Source organism: Oncorhynchus mykiss, chromosome 16 (assembly GCF_013265735.2).
Source record: "Oncorhynchus mykiss isolate Arlee chromosome 16, USDA_OmykA_1.1, whole genome shotgun sequence".
Classification (NCBI taxonomy): Eukaryota; Metazoa; Chordata; class Actinopteri; order Salmoniformes; family Salmonidae; genus Oncorhynchus; species Oncorhynchus mykiss.
This window is the reverse complement of record NC_048580.1, coordinates 50,649,712-50,667,127: the sequence shown is the minus strand read 5'-3', so window position 1 is coordinate 50,667,127 and position 17,416 is coordinate 50,649,712. Positions and strand designations below refer to the sequence as shown.

The window sequence follows — 17,416 nt, the reverse complement described above, 5'->3', positions numbered from 1 at the left end:
GTTGGGGGAGGTGTAGAGGACAAGGTGGGGTCCTCTGGGGCAGGGGCTAGCTGCAGTATGAAAGGAAGGGAGAGGGGGGACTACATACAGTAACTAAGTCAGCGTGCTGATGGTCCTCTGCTCCAGCAGAACTACTAGGCTCAGAGGTCCCCTCCCTCTCCCAGGCTCCTGCTAAACCACACTGGGCATAACTACTGCTGCTACCCAGGGAAAGACACGACCCCACAGCAGAGATGCAACGCAAGTGCAGTGACATCACCATGTGGTAAATTCCTTTCTAGACCAGGGCTCTCTATCTGTTCCTGGAGAGCTACCGCCCTGTAGGTTTTCACTCCGAGCCTAATCTACAGCACCTGATTCTAATAATTAGAGCCAGGTTAGTTACAACTGGGGTTGGACAGAAAACCTGCTGGACGGTCGCTCTCCTAGAACATGGTTGGAGAGCCCTGTTCTAGACCAATAAGAAAGAGAGTTCCAAACCTTTTTTCAGTTTTTACCACCCCACTCAGACCACTCCCAGATAATCCTGTCAAAATGATTGTTTGAGAAATTACACCTTCCTAAAAAGCTATTTTTGTTTCTCTTTGACAATCACAGTAAGGTACTCAATTGTTACCCAGAAATTATATGATTTTGAAATAAAAATGTCTGCACCTTGGTAGTGTCTGGAACCAGTGTACCAGTGTCTGGAACTCTATTGGAGGGATTCTACACCATTCTTCCACCAGTACTGACAAGTGCTGACCAACTGGCAGGTGTCTTCACTGACATTTTCAACATGTCCCTGATTGAGTCTGTAATACCAACATGTTTCAAGCAGAACACCATAGTCCATGTGCCCAAGAACACAAAGGCAACCTGCCTACAGTGCCTTGCGAAAGTATTCGGCCCCCTTGAACTTTGCGACCTTTTGCCACATTTCAGGCTTCAAACATAAAGATATAAAACTGTATTTTTTTGTGAAGAATCAACAACAAGTGGGACACAATCATGAAGTGGAACAACATTTATTGAATATTTCAAACTTTAACAAATCAAAAACTGAAAAATTGGGCGTGCAAAATTATTCAGCCCCCTTAAGTTAATACTTTGTAGCGCCACCTTTTGCTGCGATTACAGTTGTAAGTCGCTTGGGGTGTTTCTCTATCAGTTTTGCACATCGAGAGACTGAATTTTTTTTCCCATTCCTCCTTGCAAAACTGCTCGAGCTCAGTGAGGTTGGATGGAGGGCATCACTGTCCTGATATCCAGAAGCTCTTAGTCTAGTCCGAGGTGAGTGATCGCTGTCCTGATATCCAGAAGCTCTTTGTCTAATCTGAGGTGAGTGATCACTGTCCTGATATCCAGAAGCTCTTTGTCTAATCTGAGGTGAGTGATCACTGTCCTGATATCCAGAAGCTCTTTGTCTAATCTGAGGTGAGTGATCACTGTCCTGATATCCAGAAGCTCTTTGTCTAATCCAAGGTGAGTGATCACTGTCCTGATATCCAGAAGCTGTTTGTCTAATCTGAGGTGAGTGATCACTGTCCTGATATCCAGAAACTCTTTGTCTAATCTGAGGTGAGTGATCACTGTCCTGATATCCAGAAACTCTTTGTCTAATCTGAGGTGAGTGATCACTGTCCTGATATCCAGAAACTCTTAGTCTAATCCGAGGTGAGTGATCACTGTTCTGATATCCAGAAGCTCTTTGTCTAATTCGAGGTGAGTGATCGCTGTTCTGATATCCAGAAGCTCTTTGCCTAATCCGAGGTGAGTGATCACTGTTCTGATATCCAGAAGCTCTTTTCTGCCGTAAGATACGGTGGCAGAAACATTATGTACAAAATAAGTTACAAATAACGTGAAAAAAACACATAATAGCACAATTGGTTGGGCGTCCTTAAACTGCTGCCATTTCATCCGGCGCCATAGTCAAACTATGGAGTGTGTGTGGGAGGTATTTATGTGCCTGGTGTCTGTCCTAGAGCTAGCACACCATAGTGGTCATTATGGTGTCTGTCCTAGAGCCATCACACCATTGTCTGTTCTGTTCTGTTCTGTTCTGTTCGTCCCTCCCTCCGTCCCTCTCTCTCTCTCTCTCTCTCTCTCTCTCTCTCAGGACGTGAGCCCCAGGACCGTGCCTCAGGACTACCTGGCCTGATGGCTAGTTGTAGTCCTGGTCCCCAGTTCACCTGGTCGTGCTGATGATCTAGTTTCTGCTGTTCTGCCTGCGGCTATGTAACCCTGACCTATTCACCAGACGTACTACCCTGAACATCTTGGAGAACAATCAGGCCTTGATGGCCATGTACTCTTATAATCTCCACCCGGTGGATTGGCCACCCCTCAGAGCCTGGTTCCTCTCTAGGTTTTCCTAGCCAACGTGCTTCTACACCTGCATTGCTTGCTGCTTGGGGTTTTAGTCTGGGTTTCTGTACAGTACTTTGTGACATCAGCTGATGAGGTGGGCCACCTGAATGTAGCCCACCTCTCAAATAATTTGATGGAAAATGGCTACTGATATTCAGTCATCACTTTGTGGATGTTGTCGGGCGGGAATACAGCTGGAGAGGGCTGCAGTTACGATGGGGGCATTGGTAACCCGCCTGTCTGTCCCATAACTAAGGCATTATCAGGAATAGACTGGGACTGAGGAGAGGGTGGGTGGGACTGAGGAGAGGGTGGGTGGGACTGAGGAGAGGGTGGGTGGGACTGAGGAGAGGGGAAGGAGGCCATGGGGTGTTAAATAGCAATCCAGAGGAGAGAGAGGGGGCATTTTGAAGAAGCCGTTTCAAGCCAGGCAGTGTCAAAGAGCTTGACAGTCCTTACCCTGTTACCTCATGTCACTCTGCCACAGAGCACACACCTACAGGTCTGCTCTGACATGGTAGATATAGACGTGGGGCTGAAGGGAGGGTGGGTGGGACTGAGGAGAGGGCGGGTGGGGCTGAGGAGAGGGTGGGTGGGACTGAGGAGAGGGTGGGTGGGGCTGAAGGGAGGGTGGGTGGGACTGAGGAGAGGGTGGGTGGGGCTGAGGAGAGGGTGGGGGGCTGAAGGGAGTGTGGGTGGGACTGAGGAGAGGGTGGGACTGAGGAGAGGGTGGGGGGGCTGAAGGGAGGGTGGGTGGGACTGAGGAGAGGGTGGGGGAGGCTGAAGGGAGGGTGGGTGGGACTGAGGAGAGGGTGGGGGGGGCTGAAGGGAGGGTGGGTGGGACTGAGGAGAGGGTGGGTGGGACTGAAGGGAGGGTGGGTGGGACTGAGGAGAGGGTGGGTGGGACTGAAGGGAGGGTGGGTGGGACTGAGGAGAGGGTGGGTGGGACTGAAGGGAGGGTGGGTGGGACTGAGGAGAGGGTGGGTGGGACTGAGGAGAGGGTGGGTGGGACTGAGGAGAGGGTGGGTGGGACTGAAGGGAGGGGAAGGAGGCCATGGGGTGTTAAATAGCAATCCATAGGAGGGAGAGGGGGCATTTTGAAGAAACCGTTTCAACTTAAACCTCAGAGATGTTGCCTTCTTATCTCTCATCACCCTGCTAACCATTCTGATAGAGAGAGATGCTGAGATAGAGGGGGGGGGGGGTCTTCCAGTAATGATGGAGGAAACCTCTTTAATGCGTGAGACGAGGACCTCCAATTTGAGCTCAGGGGAGAAACCACATGAAAGAAAAGAGAAAGAGGGAGAAAAGGAGAAGGGTAGAAATAACTGGAGTAGAGGAGGAAAAGAAGAGGGGAGAATTCCCTTTCCGTTGGTGCTTTGGCAGTGGTAAAAAAAAGGGGATTTATTCCATCAAAGGGGGATCAGAGAGACCCCCTCTCCTGTTCTGTTGCCTGTGATGAAGGGTTCTGACTGGGGGAGGAACGTGTGTGTGGGTAGAGGGTGCTGACTGGGGGAAGAACGTGTGTGTGGGTAGAGGGTGCTGACTGGGGGAGGAACGTGTGTGTGGGTAGAGGGTGCTGACTGGGGGAGGAACGTGTGTTTGGGTAGAGGGTGCTGACTGGGGGAGGAACGTGTGTGTGGGTAGAGGGTGCTGACTGGGGGAGGAACGTGTGTGTGGGTAGAGGGTGCTGACTGGGGGAGGAACGTGTGTTTGGGTAGAGGGTGCTGACTGGGGGAGGAACGTGTGTGTGGGTAGAGGGTGCTGACTGGGGGAGGAACGTGTGTGTGGGTAGAGGGTGCTGACTGGGGGAGGAACGTGTGTGTGGGTAGAGGGTGCTGACTGGGGAGGAACGTGTATGAGGGTAGAGGGTGCTGACTGGGGGAAGAACGTGTGTTTGGGTAGAGGGTGCTGACTGGGGAGGAACGTGTGTGTGGGTAGAGGGTGCTGGGTAGAGGGTGCTGATTGGGGGAGGAACGTGTATGAGGGTAGAGGGTGCTGACTGGGGGAGGAACATGTGTGAGGGTAGAGGGTGCTGACAGGGGGAAGAACGTGTGTGTGGGTAGAGGGTGCTGATTGGGGGAGGAACGTGTGTTTGGGTAGAGGGTGCTGACTGGGGGAGGAACGTGTGTGTGGGTAGAGGGTGCTGACTGGGGGAGGAACGTGTGTGTGGGTAGAGGGTGCTGACTGGGGGAGGAACGTGTGTGTGGGTAGAGGGTGCTGACTGGGGAGGAACGTGTATGAGGGTAGAGGGTGCTGACTGGGGGAAGAACGTGTGTTTGGGTAGAGGGTGCTGACTGGGGAGGAACGTGTGTGTGGGTAGAGGGTGCTGGGTAGAGGGTGCTGATTGGGGGAGGAACGTGTATGAGGGTAGAGGGTGCTGACTGGGGGAGGAACATGTGTGAGGGTAGAGGGTGCTGACAGGGGGAAGAACGTGTGTGTGGGTAGAGGGTGCTGATTGGGGGAGGAACGTGTATGAGGGTAGAGGGTGCTGACTGGGGGAGGAACATGTGTGAGGGTAGAGGGTGCTGGGCAGGGGGAGGAACGTGTGTGAGGGTAGAGAGTGCTGGGCAGGGGGAGGAACATATGTGTGGGTAGAGGGTGCTGGGCAGGGGGAGGAACGTGTGTGAGGGTAGAGAGTGCTGGGCAGGGGGAGGAACGTGTGTGAGAGTAGAGGGTGCTGGGCAGGGGGAGGAACGTTTGTGAGGGTAGAGGGTGCTGGGCAGGGGGAGGAACGTGTGTGAGGGTAGAGAGTGCTGGGCAGGGGGAGGAACGTGTGTGAGGGTAGAGAGTGCTGGGCAGGGGGAGGAACGTGTGTGAGGGTAGAGAGTGCTGGGCAGGGGGAGGAACGTGTGTGAGGGTAGAGGGTGCTGGGCAGGGGGAGGAACGTGTGTGAGGGTAGAGGGTGCTGGGCAGGGGGAGGAACGTGTGTGAGGGTAGAGAGTGCTGGGCAGGGGGAGGAACGTGTGTGAGGGTAGAGGGTGCTGGGCAGGGGGAGGAACGTGTGTGAGGGTAGAGGGTGCTGGGCAGGGGGAGGAATGTGTGTGAGGGTAGAGAGTGCTGGGCAGGGGGAGGAACGTGTGTGAGGGTAGAGGGTGCTGGGCAGGGGGAGGAACGTGTGTGAGGGTAGAGGGTGCTGGGCAGGGGGGTGGAGCTCAGTATACTGGAAATCAAACACAACCAATCACATAGAGTGCTGGAGTGGCAGAAAAACACAGAGGAAACACACACAACCATTAGGTTTGGGTAGTGCATAAATAGGAGGGTTTGGTGCCGTGAGAGTGTATGATTGTTGAAAAACGATTTAATATTCATATTATAGCGTGTGTTTTACCTGTTTGTCTGTGAGGGCATAGATGTGCTGGTAGTCTGGGCTGAAGAGCAGATCTCTGTGGATGGGACTCCCCTCGCTCACCACCCCATTCTCATACAGCATGGCAGGATGGTTGATAGAATTCACCAGGATCTGAAACACACAGGACAGGACAGAGACGTCATCACACTCACAGTACACTCACAGGACACTCACAGTACACTCACAGGCAGGATAACACACAATCGCAATCAGCATTACAGTCAGAGGACAGGACACAGTCACCGGTACAGTGCAACACAGCCCAGACTCTGGTATGTTCTCAGGAAAGTTCAGACAGGTCAGAAGTGAAATACGACAGGTCGTCTCTGTAATGTGAGACTTTACACGGCCAAATAAAAGTGGATTGTGTGTAATGTCAGTGACAGAATGATAGAGCTCTGTGGCGCATCCCAACCACAACATAAAGGAAACCAACGGCCGCTGTAAATCTGACTGTCTATTTCTGCTCCACAACCATCAATCACTACACAACTTTACACAATGCCACTGCTGCTGCACTCTCCCCAAAATAAACAACACTCTCACACACACTCTCTCTCTATCACTCTGACTCTCTCTCATTCTCTCTCTCTCACACAAACTCTCTCTCTATCACTCTGACTCTCTCTCGTTCTCTCTCTCTCACACACACTCGCTCTCTATCACTATGACTCTCTCTCATTCTCTCTCTCTCACACACACTCTCTCTCTATCACTCTGACTCTCTCTCATTCTCTCTCTCTCACACAAACTCTCTCTCTATCACTCTGACTCTCTCTCGTTCTCTCTCTCTCACACACACTCGCTCTCTATCACTATGACTCTCTCTCATTCTCTCTCTCTCACACACACTCTCTCTCTATCACTCTGACTCTCTCTCATTCTCTCTCTCTCACACACACTCTCTCTCTATCACTCTGACTCTCTCTCGTTCTCTCTCTCTCACACACACTCTCTCTCTATCACTCTGACTCTCTCTCGTTCTCTCTCTCTCTCACACACACTCTCTCTCTATCACTCTGACTCTCTCTCGTTCTCTCACACACACACACACACACACTCTCTCTATCACTCTGACTCTCTCTCGTTCGCTCTCTCTCACACACACTCTCTCTCTATCACTCTGACTCTCTCTCGTTCTCTCTCTCACACACACACTCTCTCTATCACTCTGACTCTCTTTCGTTCTCTCTCTCACACACACTCTCTCTCTCACTCTGACTCTTTCTCGTTCTCTCTCTCTCTCTCTCTCTCACACACACACACACACACACTCTCTATCACTCAGACTCTCTCTCGTTCTCTCTCTCTCTCTCTCACACACACACACACACACACACACACACACACACACACACACACACACACACACACACACACACACACACACACACACACACACACACACACACACACACACACTCCTCTATTGTCACTGACCAACTGTTCCATTTCTACACAGCTGAAAGTTGAAATTCCTCTTCCTCATGTTACGGTGTAATTACAAAGGAATGATGTGAACACTGTAATGGCTGATGCATGCAGGGATGATCATTTCCAACAGAATACCTAATAAGAATGATCTGCATCAAACCAGGTACTCAGCAAGTACTCAAAAGATCACAACAAGGGTCTAATACATATTCAGCTATTCTGCCTCCAGAAATGCCTCCCTGTACAGTAGAACGTCTTAGTATAATAATAATCAATCAGAGTTGTGTTGCCCTTTGACTGGTTGCTAGGGGCGAGCAGCAGCGATTACTGGCTGAATGTGCTGAATGAAGTCAGCCTGATCTCCACAGTGTGTTCTGGAGTTCTGCCTGATAACATAACCACAGACTGCTAGACCCTGGGCAGACCCTGCTGCATTTAGCTAACGTACTGCAGCGGAGCTACGTGCCTTTATTTTAAGGTGGGGGGGGGCTAACTCACTAAAACAAATGGTCCTTGGATAATAACAACAGCTGCCCCCTTCCCCTCTACCTTAGTGGGTATATTGATGTGAGGTTCAGGGAGCGTGACCTCCCCGTCCCCTCGTATTTCAGGCTCTAATGATGTACCCAGGCCGCGTGCCAGGTCAGCCTGATTAATAGCCCGCCTTGTCTCTAGCTCTCTCCCTCTCTGCCTGGGCACTGGGGAGGATATTACCTGACTGGGCCTGACCATACCACAATACTACCACCTCTTTCAGAGAGAGCTGGAGAGGAGAGGAGAGGAGGGGAGGGCTGGAGAGGAGAGGAGGGTGGAGAGGAGGGGTGGGGAGGGGTGGAGAGGAGGGGAGGGGTGGAGAGGAGGGGTGGGGTGGAGAGAAGGGGTGGAGAGGAGGGGAGGGGTGGAGAGGAGGGGTGGAGAGGAGGGTAAGGGAGGGGTGGAGAGGAGGGTAGGGGAGGGGTGGAGAGGATGAGTACAGAGGAGAGGGGTGGAGGGGAGGGGTGGAGAGGAGAGGGTGAGTAGAGGGGAGGGGTGGAGAGGAGAGGAGGGAATGAGTAGAGAGGAATGTATGGAGAAGAAAGGAGATGAAAGTAGAGAAGAGGATAGGAAAGAAGATGAGGGGAGGAGGGGAAAGGAGATGAGGGGAGGAGGGGAAAGGAGATGAGGGGAGGAGAGGAAAGGAGATGAGGGGAGGAGAGGAAAAGAGATGAGGGGAGGAGATGAGGGGAGGAGGGGAAAGGAGATGAGGGGAGGAGATGAGGGGAGGAGGGTAAATGAGATGAGGGGAGGAGCGGAAAGAAGATGAGGGGAGGAGCGGAAAGAAGATGAGGGGAGGAGGGGAAAGAAGATGAGGGGAGGAGGGGAAAGGAGATGAGGGGAGGAGGGGAAAGGAGATGAGGGGAGGAGGGGAAAGGAGATGAGGGGAGGAGGGGAAAGGAGATGAGGGGAGGAGGGGAAAGGAGATGAGGGGAGGAGGGGAAAGGAGATGAGGGGAGGAGGGGAAAGGAAATGAGGGGAGGAGGGGAAAGGAGATGAGGGAAGGAGAGGAAAAGAGATGAGGGGAGGAAGGGACAGGAGATGAGGGGAGGAGATGAGGGGAGGAGGGGAAAGGAGATGAGGGGAGGAGGGGAAAGGGGATGAGGGGAGGAGTGGAAAGGAGATGAGGGAAGGAGAGGAAAAGAGATGAGGGGAGGAAGGGAAAGGAGATGAGGGGAGGAGATGAGGGGAGGAGGGGAAAGGAGATGAGGGGAGGAGGGGAAAGGGGATGAGGGGAGAAGGGGAAAGGAGATGAGGGGAGGAGGGGAAAGGAGATGAGGGGAGGAGGGGAAAGGAGATGAGGGAAGGAGAGGAAAAGAGATGAGGGGAGGAGATGAGGGGAGGGGAGGAGGGGAAAGGAGATGAGGGGAGGGGAGGAGATGAGATGAGGGGAGGAGGGGAAAGGAGATGAGGGGAGGAGGGGAAAGGAAATGAGGGGAGGAGGGGAAAGGAGATGAGGGGAGGAGATGAGGGGAGGAGGGGAAAGGAGATGAGGAGAGGAGGGGAAAGGAGATAAGGGAAAGGAGATGAAGGGAGGGTGAGAGAGCACACGCCTCACATCCAAAGGCCCTCTGCTCCTACTTTTAGGAAGTGCCCTGCTCTGTAGCTTGGAACACAGCACACTGACGTGATTTGGGTGAAATGGTTCAGGAGGACACAGAGCCAGACCAGCAGGCAACTTTATGGTCTTTAACTCCAGTCTCCCCAACACCTGCTATAGTGCTGTATTCTCCAGAGGAGCTCCACAGTCAAGGGTCATCCAGTAGAATGTTCTGGAGCAGGAAGGGAGAGGGGGATGTTGAAGTGGCTAGCAGGCCTGGGATTCGTGGTCATGAGGCTTATTCCCTCCCATCAAGATTCTCCCTACAGGACACGTCTCATTACAGAGCCAGTGAGCCAAAGCTGATAATACCAAGGACACTACATCCTCTCTCTCTCCTTCTCTCATCTCTCTCTCTCTCTTTTTACTATTCTCTTCCTCTCTCAATTCTCTCTCTCTCTTCTCTCACTCTCACTTCCAGGGAGGCTGCCAACATGTGATCAGAACATTCACTTCAGGAGAAGAAGAGGGAGGGGAAGGGGCGGGACGGAGGGGGGACTGATGCTGTGTCCTATAACTTTAATGAATGGGAATCAGCAGGCAAGGTTACGGCAGAGGGAACAAACAGGAAGCTGAAGGCACCTCTTTCCTCTCCCCTGATTCATACTGTACTCTCTCTGCACTACCCTAGACTAACCTCTCTCCCTGTCGCTAGGTAGAATATTCTACGTCCAGCATAAGGAATTTCCCAGAAGGAATATAGAACATCTCGCCCTCCCCCTCTACTTTTACTTAAGAGGGACCCCTATGGTTAACAATTAGCCCAAGCCATAATTGAGTATAATGCATGTGCAATGATGGGAATAACTGTCCTGCCTCCATACATTTACTATACAACTGTAACGCAAAGATACACGTATCTCTCAGTTCAGTATCCTGTAAGAGGTCTGAGCGCAGGTCTCCTAGGCACACACACACACACACACACACACACACACACACACACACACACACACACACACAGCCAGGGCTGTGCCGAGAGAGGGGAGCGCTCCACAGATTACTCAAACAATAGCCTCTTGAACAAGAGCCAGGAGTTTTGCGAGAGGGAGAGTGGATAAATTCACTGCATTCAAGTCGGTCTCGTCTCATAAAGGTGTCAAGAGATATGGAGTGTGGGCAAGACAAAAACTAATTCATTCCCCCCCCCCGGGCTGGAGGCTTTAAACGCGGCCACACTTATTGCTGTTGTCATACAGTACATACCACTCACAGTAGATACCATGTTACTGGTGCTCAATCACAAGGACAGGTCACAGCATTGCACTTCTCTACTGCTACAACCATCTACCTCCACTGCTCCACTTCAACACCTGATGATCAACCTGACATCCTTTTCACCTGGAGGTGAAACACACACACACACACACACACAAACACACACACACAAACACACACGTTTGTTTTACTATCCTAGTGGGGACCAAACAATTGATTCCCATTTAAAATCCTATTTTCCCTAACCCCTAACCCTAACCTTTAACCTAACCATAACCCAGATCCTAAACCTAACCCCTAACCCTAACCTTTAACCTAACCATAACCCAGACCCTAACCCAACCCTAACCTTTAACCTAACCATAATCCAGACCCTAAACCTAACCCCTAACCCTAACCTTTATCCTAACCCCTAAGCCTAAAATATCCCTTTTCCTTGTCGGGACTTCTGATAGTAAAACCAAAAACACACATATACACACACACACACACACACACACACACACACAGAACCAGGGCTTTACTGACTCGCCTAGTTAAATAAAGGTTAAATAAATAGAAATACAACCAATTGCCAGAGAGCAGAGAACAACTGACTATACAGGATTAAGTCAACATGGAACAGTCTGCACTGCTGGGCCCTCACATCTACTGGAAGTACAGTTGTGTAATACATGGCTGGTGTTCCTAAGGTACAACCCTCCTCAATCTGTTTTATTGGAGTGGGAGGGAGAGAGGGAGAGTGGGAGAGTGGGAGAGAGGGAGGGACAGAGGGTGGGAGGGAGGGAGGATCAGGAGAGTGGTAGGGAGGGAGGGTGGGAGGGCGGAAGAGAGAGAGGGAGGGAGGGAGGCAGGGAGGGTGGGAGGGAGAGTGGGAGGGCGCAAGAGAGGGAGGGAGGGAGGGAGGGAGGGAGGGAGGGAGTGCCGGCTGGCGGGCGGGAGGGAAGGAGAGTGGGAGGGAGGGAAGGAGAGTGGGAGGGAGGGAAGGAGAGTGGGAGGGAGGGAGGGCTGGCAGGCGGGCGGGATGGAGAGAGGGAGGGAGGGTTAAGGCCAGGCTACTCCTCCCTGTCCTCCTCCTCTTCCTCCTCTCTCTGTGAACTGTAGCTGATTGGAGGTGGAGGGGAAGTGAGGGATTAGATAATAAAATGAAAACAGAGAGAGCATGAATGAAGTCCTCTCCCCCCTGCTGTGCTGACTGTATTGTGTGCTGTAAACTATGGGGCTGCTGCTGGTCTCTACATGAGTCAGGATTAAGGTCAGGGTGAGTTCACCAGCAGGTCCACCTTGGCTGCTCACAAGCCAACCAAACACCACCACAGCCTCAGACAAAGGTGCTGTCTAATGCAACTCCAGATCATCTCGGCTGTCAGCTCGTGACATATCCAAATTAGAGGAGTGTGGGAGAGGGAGAGGAAGGGATCCAACCATGCACATGCTATAACAAAGCAGTAGTCAAGTGTCCCTTCTCCGCATTGGATCTTTATCCAGAGTCAAAGGGCAGGCTCATTCCACTGCTGGCATCTTCTATTAGATTAGACTCTGTGAGCGGAGCGGAGGAAGGGGGTATTCTGACAGTACAGAATACAGGAAGCCAGCGGTGTGGTCGCCATGCAACACAACACCAGGCAGGAAATACCTGCAGAGATTAAGACAAGTGAATGACAGGTGCTTTGTCATGAGATCCATCCCTGTCGCCTCCCTCTCCTCACTTCCTTCCTTCCTCCCTCTCGCCCTCCCTCCCTCCCTCCATCCCTGCAGCCTCCCTCCCTATGTCCCCCCTCCCTGCAGTCTCCCTCCCTCCCTCTCTATGTCCCTCCCTCCCTCCCTATGTCCCCCCTCCCTGCATTCTCCCTCCCTCCCTCTCTATGTCCCCCTCCCTGCAGTCTCCCTCCCTCCCTCCCTCTCTATGTCCCTCCCTCCCTCCCTCCCTCCCTCCCTCCCTCCCTCCCTCCCTCCCTCCCTATGTCCCCCCTCCCTGCATTCTCCCTCCCTCCCTCCCTATGTCCCCCTCCCTGCAGTCTCCCTCCCTCCCTCTCTATGTCCCCCCTCCCTGCATTCTCCCTCCCTCCCTCTCTATGTCCCCCCTCCCTGCATTCTCCCTCCCTCCCTCTCTATGTCCCCCTCCCTGCAGTCTCCCTCCCTCCCTCTCTATGTCCCTCCCTCCCTCCCTCCCTCCCTCCCTCCCTCCCTCCCTCCCTATGTCCCCCCCTCCCTGCATTCTCCCTCCCTCCCTCTCTATGTCCCCCTCCCTGCAGTCTCCCTCCCTCCCTCTCTATGTCCCTCCCTCCCTCCCTCCCTCCCTCCCTCCCTCCCTCCCTCCCTCCCTCCCTCCCTCCCAACCTTCCTCCCTCCCTATGTCCCCCCTCCCTGCATTCTCCCTCCCTCCCTATGTCCCCCTCCCTGCAGTCTCCCTCCCTCCCTCCCTATGTCCCCCTCCCTGCAGTCTCCCTCCCTCCCTCTCTATGTCCCCATCCCTGCAGTCTCCCTCCCTCCCTCTCTATGTCCCCCCTCCCTGCCTGTCCTATGTCCATGCCAGACACTACAGCAGTAGCCAGTGACCCTTCAAATCCCAGTTGTTGGAAATCTATTTACTCTGGCTTGGAGTGGACACAGTGAGACATTTGGCTAATGAAATCAAACAGGGGCACTTCCCAGATGAGACTGGAACCAATTTCATTATTCCCCCAGCGCTGTGCTATGGGCTGCCCTCCTGCGCTTCCTGCCTCACCATCAACATGTTGAGCTGGGGTGATGATGAGGCTGGGCTCAGGTGTAATAGTTGATATTATGTCACTTTAGCCCCCTGTTCTGACTATTTTCATCTTTGCACGTACAGAAAAAAACACGATATCAATGTGATCATTTAAATATACCTCGCAAAGCATCAACAAAACTCGCTTAAAAATCCCCGCTCAACGTCCCCGAAGCCACTCAATGTTTGTCAAACTATTAAGACAACTGTTAAATTCAATGAGCCCAAACCATCAAACATTATATATGGTTATTCAAGTGATCAAGCCCACTGTTAGACACGGTGTAGAATGATGACACCTGGTGCTACTGTCTGTCTCAGTCTGCGTGTGACCCTTCCTTTCTGGAGGACGTCCAGAGTATCACACACACCTGCTGACTGCACAGTCTGCATCTCCTCCTCTGTTCCACCACTACGCACGGACACACGCACACACAAGCACACAAACACCCAGTATCAGCCACATCAGCGTGACAGTTTACTCAGTGAAATGAACCATCTTTCACTGACTGCACCACTGGTTACACCGAGGCCCCAGGGCACGGCCAGGCAGGCAGGCAGACAGGCAGACAGACAGACAGACAGAACACTGTAGCTCTATGGTAAGACAGACAGACAGACTGAACACTGTAGCTCTACGGTAAGACAGACAGACAGACAGACAGACAGACAGACAGACTGAACACTGTAGCTCTACGGTAAGACAGACAGACAGACAGACAGACAGACAGACAGACAGACAGACAGACAGACGGACGGACAGACAGACAGACAGACAGACAGAACACTGTAGCTCTACGGACAGACAGACAGACAGACAGACAGACAGACAGACAGACAGACAGACAGACAGACAGGCCACTGTAGCTCTACGGTAAGACAGACAGACAGACAGACAGACAGACAGACAGACAGACAGAACACTGTAGCTTTACGGTAAGACAGACAGACAGACCACTGTAGTTCTACGGTAAGACAGACAGACAGACAGACAGACAGACAGAACACTATAGCTCTACGGTAAGACAGACAGACAGACAGGCGGACAGACAGACAGACAGAAAACTGTAGCTCTACAGTAAGACAGACAGACAGACAGACAGACAGACCACTGTAGCTCTACGGTAAGACAGACAGACAGACAGACAGACAGGCGGACAGTCAGACAGACAGAACACTGTAGCTCTACGGTAAGACAGACAGACAGACAGACAGACAGACAGACCACTGTAGCTCTACGGTAAGACAGACAGACAGACAGACAGACAGACAGACAGACAGGCAGGCAGGCAGACGGACGGAGGGACGGACGGACAGACAGGTGGGCAGGCGGACAGGCAGGCAGACAGACAGACAGACAGGCAGGCAGGCAGACAGGCGGACAGACAGACAGACAGAACACTGTAGCTCTACGGTAAGACAGACAGACAGACAGACAGACAGACAGACAGGCAGGCGGACGGACGGACGGACAGGCAGGCAAGCAGGCGGACAGGCAGGCAGACAGACAGGCAGGCAGGCAGGCAGGCAGGCAGGCAGGAAGACAGACAGACAGACAGACAGACAGAACACTGTAGCTCTACGGTAACATGTCACAGGACAACCTCCCCTGACGCACGCCTCCGCTGGGGTCTGTCATTAACAATAAGAATGGTTCCTGTCTCTGTATGAGAGAAAGAGAAAGGCATGAATCCACCCACCCCTCCCTCCCTCTCTCTCTCTGCGTTTGAAGCCCCCCCCCATCAGGGCTGCATCTGTTGTAGTGGAGCGGGAAAAGTGCATGAAGCCTAGTCCTCAGGGGACTGGCTGGCATGTCTCAGCCTAAACCCTCTTTAATCTTTCAGAGTTTCCCCGCTGCCATCTCCCCACGCTGCCACTACAACCATGGCTCCGCTTGCTGGCGCTCTTGACATAACTAGGTCTCCCTGTGCATAATGCAGCAGCTACCCACTAGACTCCTGCCTTTGATATGGGGCCCATTGAAGTGGAGATCTGCATCTGATTGAACACAATCACTGGCTAATTAATGAGATGGAGGGGGCAAGAACCACCGCAACCAGTCAGTCCTCAACACTGCCCATGTCTGCCCGCCGGTGCCAGGCGCCCGTCCCCTAAGGGGGACGCAGCAGGACCGCGGCATGGCAGGCAACCGACGCTCTGGAACGTGTGTGTGGTGACACAGTTTTGTGACAATGCGATTCAGAGGATGATTAATTGTTTGAGGCCTCGACATAGCCTGACAGCAACGCTAGAAGAACCAGAAGTAGGTTACGTGCAAGCAAAGAAGGGTACTCAAATACTGTTGCTGCTGAATGTACAATTATCAGGCCTAAATGAGCTGCGGTGCTGTTTTGTGTTGATACAACATCTGGTTGAGTTGTATCGTCATTAAGAAGGGGTTTCCTGTAGTGGACAGGATACTAGAGAGCAGGTGAAGAAAGAGAAGAAGTGTTGATGAGGAAACAGCCCGACAGAGGAGAGAGGAGCCAGCTCTCGGATTAAAACGACCCCGGCAACAGCTGAGACCCTTTAACCAGCGATCCCATCCTCCAGCTCATCAGCATCTCCTGACCTCTCCCCTCTCTGAGTACCCCAACACATCTCTCCATTCGTCCCGTCATACCGCTGATATGTTTTCCACCTCATAAAGTCCAAGTAATTCACTCACAGACAGATGGAACTATGTGGAAGTGTTATTTTTCATGTGGATCTAGAGCAGAGGCACAGAAGACAAAACTCCAGAACTAGCATACATACAGCAGGGCTATAACACCTCACCAGAGTATTTTATCCCAGAGGGCATTGCTGTGCCAAGGGTGACAAGGCCTGGTTATGGTAGGAACACTCTCATTGGTCTAGACGGGTGTGAAGGGGAAACCAGGCAGGCCCAGAGCTGGAGGAAATAAGTAGAGTCGGTGGGGGGGGGGGACTAATCATAGGGCCTCTGGTGTAGTGGTCTCCAGACTCCGGCCTAGCTCTTGTTTTTACAACCCCGGTCATAAGCGTTTCATTATGACAGCTCCTAGATGAGGGCAGGGGCCTTTTCAATGTGATCTGCTCTCGCGGCATTCCGCCTCCCCCTTCCTCCTGTAATATCTGATTTGGCTCTGGGTCTACACTGCCGACCGGATCCTCAGAGCATTACAAAGAATTCCATTTATATTTCCCCCTTCCTAAACTTGCCTCTCTACTTTCTTTGACATACCCGACGCACACCGGCAGTCAAGCGAAACACACTGTACGGTTTAAACCAGGGGAAAAGAATGCAAGGTTTGCCCTGCAGTGAGTAGAGAAACTACTTCCAAGCCATCTCCATTTGTCAAGAACAGTGCTGTGGAACCAAGGAGCCACTACAGAACAGTCCCTTAGTGGAACAGGAGGAACAATAGACTAATGGAACTCAGAATATACAAGGGGGGAAATGACACAAGATAGAGAGAGCCTTTGGCTATGTTTTATATATAGTACATCTGCCAATGCATACAGTACATTTATAATTTAAGATATGGGTCATACAAAGATAACTAGAAGAGACACACTGTATCCGTTTTTTATGGAGATAAATGTCAGACCTTTATCTCTCCCCCCCCCCCCCCCCCCCCCCCCCCACCCCCCACCCCCCACCCTCACACACTAGCCTTGGATGCCGTCGATAGAGAATATAGGTCAGCCCTGCAAGACAGAGCATTTCGTGGTTCTACCCAGCTCTCTGAACGCTAGCGAGGCAACACAGAGGACAATATGTTCCTCTGAAATAGGATATAATCAGCCTTTGTACAGCAATCTGTCTTTGTACGTTCATTTTACATCTTCTTTTTCCATAAGACGCAAACTATGAGGTACTGAAGTGTTCCTGGACAAGCAGAACATCTAGTAAACACCACCTTTAAAACCACAGGCCTCCTGAAATAGCCCCATTCCCCCTGCCTCATCAAGAGTACCCAACAAGGTAATGATGTCAGCTTTAATGAATAAACTGTGTACTGTCATCAAGACACTGTGTAAACAACACTGGAGAGCAGAAAGCCATGGCTGAGAAGCCCCAGTGAGGAAAGCAGGGATGACACCGGAATAGAAGGAAAGGAAATTAACCTGGAGAGAGAGAGAGAGAGAGAGAGAGAGAGAGAGAGAGAGAGAGAGAGAGAGAGAGAGAGAGAGAGAGCTGTGTCTG

At 52.2% G+C, this 17,416-nt stretch overlaps 1 protein-coding gene across 2 annotated transcripts in view; it reads right to left on the bottom strand.

Annotated features, from left to right (window-relative positions):
* Positions 1-17,416, bottom strand: part of LOC110492210 (plexin-A1) — a 305,959-nt gene that overhangs the window by 129,068 nt on the left and 159,475 nt on the right. For both annotated transcript variants that reach the window (XM_036947177.1, XM_036947176.1), the window contains exon 4: positions 5,687-5,818. In XM_036947177.1, coding sequence (XP_036803072.1) covers positions 5,687-5,818 — 132 coding nt within the window. The remainder of the gene's footprint in view (positions 1-5,686; positions 5,819-17,416) is intronic.